This window comes from Sapajus apella, unplaced genomic scaffold, assembly GCF_009761245.1.
Source record: "Sapajus apella isolate SASKATOON/1434 unplaced genomic scaffold, GSC_monkey_1.0 scaffold24, whole genome shotgun sequence".
NCBI lineage: Eukaryota > Metazoa > Chordata > Mammalia > Primates > Cebidae > Sapajus > Sapajus apella.
The window spans coordinates 2,487,857-2,496,110 of NW_022436964.1; the positions used below are offsets into that span (position 1 = coordinate 2,487,857).

Below are 8,254 nucleotides of genomic sequence, written 5' to 3' on the forward strand. Positions count from 1 at the left end.
GCATCAGAGCTGAGCCCAGTGGGTGTATATTTGTCCATAGACTGAGTCATTTAAACTGCAGTTGTTAAGCATATGGTAGTTTTTGGTGAGGGGACTTAATTTTCCCAGCCTTAAATCTGTTTTAGATGTTTGGAATTGTATATGTATAATTTCCTTAAAGTGGAGCATGCCTGCATTTTTGGTGGATTAAAGAGGCTGAAGGCCAGATGAAAATGTGGTTATATACCTTCCTCTTTAATATTTTTTTTCAGGTTCAATAATGTCTGCATTATGGGCACTTAGCGTGTGCATGGCCCCATGCTATGTTCAATAGAGACATCAAGGGAATAAAAGACTGACCTTTCAATTTAACATTACAGAAAAACAAACAAAAAAAAAATGACATTAGATGGCCAGACAGCCATATGGTGGGTAGCTGATAGAGGCCATTGGATCTACAAGAAGAGAGAGATGTGGATTATTCTGTGAGGATACTATATTTATTGTGCCCATTTTGCAGATAGGGAAATTAGAAATTAGAATACTTAATTGGCTTGCTCAGTGACACATCTAGTAAGTAGCAAAGTGGGGACTCTTCACTACCAACTTGGATAACTGGCTTGCTGCTTAAATGTTGATAATCTCAGGGTCTCTACCATCCTCTCTTCCTTTTTGTTCTCTGTCTGCCTAATGCCTTCCATCCACATGACTTCTGGAACCATCTCTAGCTGGTGACTTTCAGTTTTTGTATTTTTAACCCACACCTCTTTTTAAAATCCTGTAAGCATGGAGTGAACCCCTCACTGGAAGCTCTGTAGCCATGGTGACTCTGCATATCCAAATCCTAGTGTGTTCATGTGGCTTTAAACTTGTTCCCCAATCTGTATTCCCTTTCTCAGGAATCTACCAAAATTATAATTAAACAATAGTCACCTGGAGTCAGTCTTGATTGTTTTTCTCTCTTGCTTTATCCCTTGCCTCCAGTGGCTTCTGAAGGTAGTCTTTCAGTCTCTTTTGAATCCATGCATTTTTCTCACTTTCTCCCTTGTCTGCTTTGATTCAGGCCTCAAAATTCCCTACCTGGGCTAGTGCAAGAATTTCTGCCTCAGAGTTTCTCTAATATCTGTTCATCCTCTACCCTGTAATCAGGTAATCTTTATAAATAAAGATTCAGTTAATATTTACTTTCTTGCATCCAGCCCTACATTGGTATCCTACTGACAACACAGAGTCCCAGCTTCTTAGCATGTGGCTGATAGCCTTTCACAGCATGATATGGTTTGGCTGTGTCCCCACCCAAATCTCAATTTGAATTGTATCTCTTAGAATTCCCATATGTCGTGGGAAGTACCCAGGGGGAGGTAATTGAATCATGGTGGCTGGTCTTTCCTGTGTTATTCTCATGATAGTGAATAAGTTTCACTAGATCTGATGGGTTTATCAGGGGTTTCTGCTTTTGCTTCGCTCTGATTTTTCTCTTTCTGCTGCCATGTAAGAAGTGCCTTTTGCCTCCCACCATGATTCTGAGGTGTCCCCAGCCATGTGGAACTGTAAGTCCACATGGACTGTAAGTCCAATTAAAGCTCTTTTTGTGCCCAGTTTCAGGTATGTCTTTATCAGCAACCTGTAAATAAACTAATATACAGCCTGACCTCAACTACCTTTCTTGAATTTCTAGGTCTTTTTCCCAAATGAGTGATAATCTGTAGACAGCAAACTGCGTCCAGTCCCGGCCAAGCTCTTTTATGCCTCTGCCTTTCTGCATGCGGTTCCCTGCACCTGGAATCTCTTTTCTATTCTTTCAGAAGGTCTCTCCAATGTCAGAGTCTCTAAGAAGCCCCATCTCCGTGAAACCCACAACACACTGTGCATGTGTGGCAGCTGCTCTCTCAGGACCACAAGATTATTTATTTAGACATTTGACTCTCCCTCAAACTCACTAGCTGAAGGTCCCAGAGCCTGGCATAAATTGGGCATTTGTTCAATGACAGAATGACCGAGATTTTGTAATTGGAAGTTGTGTTAATCTTCCGTTGTCCTTGTAACAAACTCCCACAGATGTAGAGGCTTAAATAATACAGATTTATTATCTGACACGTTTGGAGATCAGAAGTCTGAAATGCGTCTTCCCGGGTGTTAGGGCTGAATTCTGTCTCTTCTTTCCTCTCCTGAGTCTCTGATGCCTCATCTGTGAGATGAGGATAATACTACTCACCCATCTCCTGTCAGGTATGGGTGTTTGGGGTGTATATCAAATATTGAAAAACATGTATATTGCATTTGCCAGCTGGCCTACAGCTAGAATTAGTTCGTTTTTTTCCCTGTTGAGATGTCTTGTTTCCAACTCACAGTGCAGTGGTTTTCAAAAGTTACGATTTATCAGCACCTTCTGCAGCTGTGCTGGCCAGTTTGGTAGCCACTAGCCACTCACAATGTGGCTAATGCAAATTCAGATGTACTGTGTATTCAATATAGAGTGGATTTTGAAGGCCTTCTACACATTATAAAATACCTCATTAATAGTGTTTTTATTGACCACATGCTAAAATGACAATATTTCTGCTATACTGGGTTAAATAAAATATATTAATAAAATTAATTTTACCTATTTCTTTTTGCCTTTTAAAAATCTGGCTACTAAATAATTCAAACTGACATGTATGGATTCCATTGTATTTTTGTTAAGCAGCGTGGCTCTGCTGGAGGCACACGGATTCCCGGATTCCCGGTAGTTTCAGCTAAGTGCTTCATCATAAACCATCCCAAAACTTGGTTCCCCAAAACAACAACCAATTTTTATTTCTCACAAGTGGCAGAGGTGGCTGGATCTCAGCTGGAAAGTTTCTGGACTGCTCTTGCATGGGTATCTCCTATGTTTGCAGTTAGATGGCCACCAGAGCTGTAGCTTGGGCTGGATGTCAGCCACCGGGATGTTCCTCCTTGTGGCTTCACGTGGACATGGCATCTCAGTCCCCAGGGCCATTCTGGTGGCCTCTCTCCATTGAGTAACCCTGGACTTCTTGAACCCTGGACTTTGAAGAGGGTAGAGGTTGATACAGCCCGGCATTGTAAACACTTGGGTTTAGAAGTCACAGAACACCATTTCCTCCATATTCTACCGATGAAAGCAGGTAGAGAGCCAGCCCTGACCAAGAGGGTAGTGGGGCAAACTTTCACCTCTTGATGGGAGAGGCATCCGGCACTGAAAAGCGCAGAATTATTTGGAGCCATCGTAGGGAGGCACTCGTTTCATCCACAGAGATAGCCATTCATCTTGTCTAAGACTTCCGGGTCTTCATATTTCACAAGCATCCCCAGGGGCTACACCTAGAAGGATACTTCCCTAGGGGATTTTCATAAGATCTTGGAGAGTAAAACATTTTTTGTGAGTCTTGCCTCTAGCAGTTAATACTGGAAGAAACTTAAGATGACACAATCCATTGTTAATTAAACCATGACCATGATTAATTAAAGAATGGTTATAAAATCACCACTGCTTTTGTTAAGCTCAGCAAGCATTACATGAAGCTGGAAACCAGGTTCCAGAGTGTTAAGGAGCATGCTGTATATATTACAGGTTCTACAGCATCCTGAAACCTCAGGAGAGAGAGAGGGGAAGGGGTGTGTGTGTGTGTGTGTGTGTGTGTGTGTGTGTGTGTGTCCTCAGAAACAGCTCAGAAAACAGGTGCTGGGGCCAGCCTGTGTGGTTTGAATCCCACTTCTGTAGTCATCTGACCTAAGGGAACTGTCTTACCCTCTTTTTGCCCTCATTTTCTCACATGCAAAATGCGGCACAAAATATTTATATGATTCTTAGAAAGATTAAGTCAACACTTATAAAGCATTTAGAACAGCATCTAGAAGGCCATGCAGACACTCAGCATGGCTCTTTTCATTTCTACAGAGCCATCTGTGGCTTAGTTTTTATACCTCAGTAATCCTTTCTCTCTCTTCCTCTCTCTCTCAGAGAAGTGAAAAAGAGAACTGACAAGGATGACAGCAAATCCATTACCAATCTGACGGGGACCAATTCCAAAAAGTCACCACAGATGAAGAATTGTTGCAACGGCTAAATCCCAAACATCCTTGGCCTGTGAAGTCTTCATTTCCAGCATACTGAATCTGTGTGACTTGTTTGGCTCTTAATAGAGTGGTGCATCCTACTGACACTGTCACATGGAGAGTTGCAGTGCAGGAAACCTGAACCCTGCTCTCGGGCCGCTCTGAAACTTTGGCTCTTCTTTGTTTTGCTTCCATGACTGATTTGGGCCCTCTGCTTAAATAGACTAGTCATGTCCTTACAGGTCTTAAAAGATAACACGTAAACGTGTTTAAAATGGTTTTAAAAAAGGAAATCACATGCTCAGATAAAAGCTGTACAAGAAACTGGCATCATTAGATTCACATGGTACCTGACTTTGTGGGTAACCTAAGGCTGCATTTAAATATTTGATACTAAAGTTCTAGTAAAAGGGGGTTCTCATCCTAGCTTTTCTGTTCACTGGCCTTGTGATCTTGGACATGTCACCAGCCCATGTTGCATCTGTTTCTTCACCTGTGAAATGAGCAGCTTGCCCTCCAAGGACTTGCAGCCCTTGGCACCTCACAGATTCTGTGGGAAGCAGTAGGAAGGAAGAACTGTGGTTATTCCTGCTTTTTAAATATTGGAATATTGATTTTTCTCACTTCTGAATTAAGGACAGAATTTAATAGAGAAAAACATGAAAACAGAAACATCTATTTTTTTATGTATAAAGAAACATGTTTGAGACAAAAATAGTTGTGTATAAAAGAGGGTATTTCATGATCTCAGAATACTTATAAAGCCCATTGTTTAAATTTGGTGTTAAACTTTCTAATGAAAACATGTAAAGCCACATACTACTGAAAGCACAATGCCCAGGAAAGTTGTCACTCTTCACTAAGAAAAAAAAAAAATCCATGATGGAGTGGTTGCCAGAGGCTGAGAAAGGGAGGGAAAGGAGTGACTGCTAATGGGTATGTGGTTTCTTTGGGGGATGATGAAAATGTTCTGGAACTGGAATCATGATAATAGTTACATAACTGTTCGAATATACTAAGAACCACTGAATTGTGTTCTTTGAAAGGGCGAATTTTATGGTGTGAATTACCTCACTAAAAAAGTATACTAGTACTTAGAGTGATTTAACGTTTTGCAAAATGAAAATATCTATCCCTGCTGATTTCTAAGCGTCCCATGGTTAGGAAGCATAACCTGTAATATAATGCAAGTCCCCTAACTCTCTAGTTGCTAACATTAACTTCCTTCAGTAATAATCAATGAAAGAAATACTATGCGTGATTTGGAAATAATGTCTTTAAAAGAGGAATCGACATCAGCAAAGGTGAGCCAGGGTCCTTTGTGTAAGTGACTGGTGGCTCATCATCACCAATGACCTGCTTGGGCTTGCTCTTCTTCCAGAACCTGCATTGCTTCCCAGACTTCCCCACTGAAAAGCCTCTAAGAGCCAAAGGAGTCAAGGGTGGTGGGACTGCAACAAAAGATTCTAATTTATCTTGCTTCATATAGGTCCAGACCCCAAGTAGCTTGCTGAAGGAACTTACTTATTCTACTATATAAGCTAAAAACATTTATTTTTGTTGAACTAAAACAATTCCATGTAGCAATCATTTTTCTGTTCATGGTGTTTGTGATAGAACCTTAAATTCCCCAAGCTTCAGTTTTTTAAAAAAATGGGCATTACTCGATGTATTACATGCAAAGATTCTAAATAGCTACATCATCATTTAACTTTTATAAACATGGCTTCTCCCTATTGAAGACATCTGATATTTTTGCTGGAAAGTTGGATCTATCCACTGTAACTCTACCATGAATTCCTGTTTCTTGGTTCTAGAAAAAGAAAAGATTACATTTCTAATCATAAAGAATGCCTTGTTTATGGGAAATATTTCAGAATAAGGGGAGTATTATGTGGCATGGTGAAACAGAAGTTTTGCCATGGCTGTTTGCCTTAGTGGCATCTTTTGATGAGATGGGTGAGATTGGGTCTGATATATGGGACACATGTTTAGGTTTTGGTGCAGTTGCACAAAACTGTGTTAGTTTATATGTTACTGTGTTGCCTTTATTTATTTTCTCCAAAGTGTCTCTTTATATTGGTTTTACAATCTGTAAATAAGAGTATGCCTGTAATACAGAAGTATTTTTGTGGTCTTTACCTCTGGATTGTCGTGTCAATATACCCAAGTTGATGAGATTACACCGGTGCCTTTGATAGACAAGCTAATTGTTTTTAACTATTTGAGCCCTGATGATAAATATTTTGGTAATGTAATCCAAATTAGAGACTTAGAGCTCTGGTTAGCAATCATGTTTAAAAAGAAGCTGCTTAAAGCTCTGTATGCTGCAATGCTGGGAGATCATGGTGATTACCAACATTTTGATTTTATGAAGGGGTTTTCAAATTTAAAGCACATTTTCAGTAAGGACAAACATTTAATGTTTTTACCTTAGACTTAACTTGATACATTTGCATATTACTATGGAAGTTATTCACCCTGTCTCTGTTTTTCTTTAAGAGCTTTTAAAATCAATGTTATATTACACTCCATTTTTAAATGCATCCTGATACATTAGAAAATATTTTAATTTCATTATGGAAAATAATGTTGGATAAGGAGATATTTTTCACTGTTAACTTTTAGCCCATGAATTTTCATAATTTATTTGTTTCACTTGCTGCTTTATATGACATATGTGACATTTGATTATTTAATACTTGATGTGATTTGCATAAACCCAAGTTGCACAGCCCTCCTGCTGAAGATAAAATTGAGGTTAAAGATAAAGATTTATTTTCATATTTGTACAGTGATCAGCTTCAGAGTGATGGTTTTTGTGGGCTTTTATTGTATGTGTCTGTAAGAAATTTCATATGTATATGTTAAGTAGGCCTCTGAGTATTGAATAATTGTTTTATGATTTTGATTTATATGGTTTACATTTTCATTGTCTGGGACATATTTCATTTATACTGTTTATTTCTCTTCAAACCATTAATAATTATACCATAAAGTATAATTTTTATAGCAATGCAAATGTCTAAGGACTACAAATATTTTCTGCATTGTAAATTCAATAAAGCTTGCTTCCTTTGGCCTTTGGGATGTTTCCTTCAGCTTTACTGCAGATATCCCTGAAGTAATTTTAATTCTAGGATGTGTTTGCCTGAAACCATACCTCTAAAACACTTGTCTTTTCTGGCCATGGCAAGCTGAGTGTTGGGAGAGAAGAATGCATGCCTGGTGTTCAGTGTTCAGTGCTGTGGCACAGACAAGTCATCCTGGCCAACAGGGCGGCAGTAGACCAGCTTGGGGCAGGACAGCCAGGACTAGTGAGGCTTTTGTGGAAGAATGTCAGTGCTCTGGCCATCCTCCTTTCTTCTGAAGAGTTAGATCTTTTCTCTGATTCTCACCCCTTTCTTTCTACTTTCATATGCCCATGCACCCCAAATAGGCTGAGGCTGCCTGCTCTCACTCCTGTAGCACCTTTTAAAATTTGTCATCATCCTTGTTGCCCTTATACTTGTTACATAGACAGATGCCCCATGCCTTTAGCCACCTTGTCTGCTGCTACCTCCCTTCTGTTGTGTATAGTGCTTGATACTTTAATAGTACTAATTGTTGAATGGATAATCAAAGAATTAAGTGGTTAAATAAGAAAGGCGTTGCAAAGAGTTTCCGCAAACACTCCCCCCTCACATGCACACATAGACACGCATACATGATGATGGTGGACAATGTAAGAGGCAGTATATTTTAATGTCCTTGGGTATGAGCTCTGAGGCCACCCTGCCTGGGTTTGAACCTGGCCTCGGACCTAGCAGGGTAACTATGAGCAAGGGACTTAACCTCTGTGTATCCAAGCTTCTTTATTTGTAAAATAAGAAGGATGTCAGTACTTTTTTTTTGGAGTTGTTCTGAAAACTAAATGAGTTATCTATGTAAAGGGCTTGAATAATGCCTGACCCTTTGATTGCCCTCTATTAAACAGACATTTTGCAGCACCATTGGCTGCATTGGTCTTGTTCAAGACCCTGGGTACTGCCACCAAAGAATAACAGAACTCCAAGAGCATGCCAGGTCACATGGGGGATAGAACATTTCAGAAGATTCTCTCTGACATAAATTCATTGACTACCTTCCATGTACATTCTTGGTGTTTCAATGCACACAAAGTTGGAGTATCATATAGGATAGGTTATTGTGTAGGGTGGATTAACAGAGGAAG

At 39.7% G+C, this 8,254-nt stretch overlaps 1 protein-coding gene across 1 annotated transcript in view; it reads left to right on the forward strand.

Moving 5' to 3' along the window:
* RASEF (RAS and EF-hand domain containing) overlaps positions 1 to 7,124 on the forward strand; it is a 75,250-nt gene extending 68,126 nt beyond the window's left edge. The window contains exon 17 of the mRNA XM_032290847.1: positions 3,947 to 7,124. Coding sequence (XP_032146738.1) covers positions 3,947 to 4,052 — 106 coding nt within the window. The 3' untranslated portion in view covers positions 4,053 to 7,124. The remainder of the gene's footprint in view (positions 1 to 3,946) is intronic.
* The last annotated feature ends 1,130 nt before the right edge of the window (positions 7,125 to 8,254 follow it).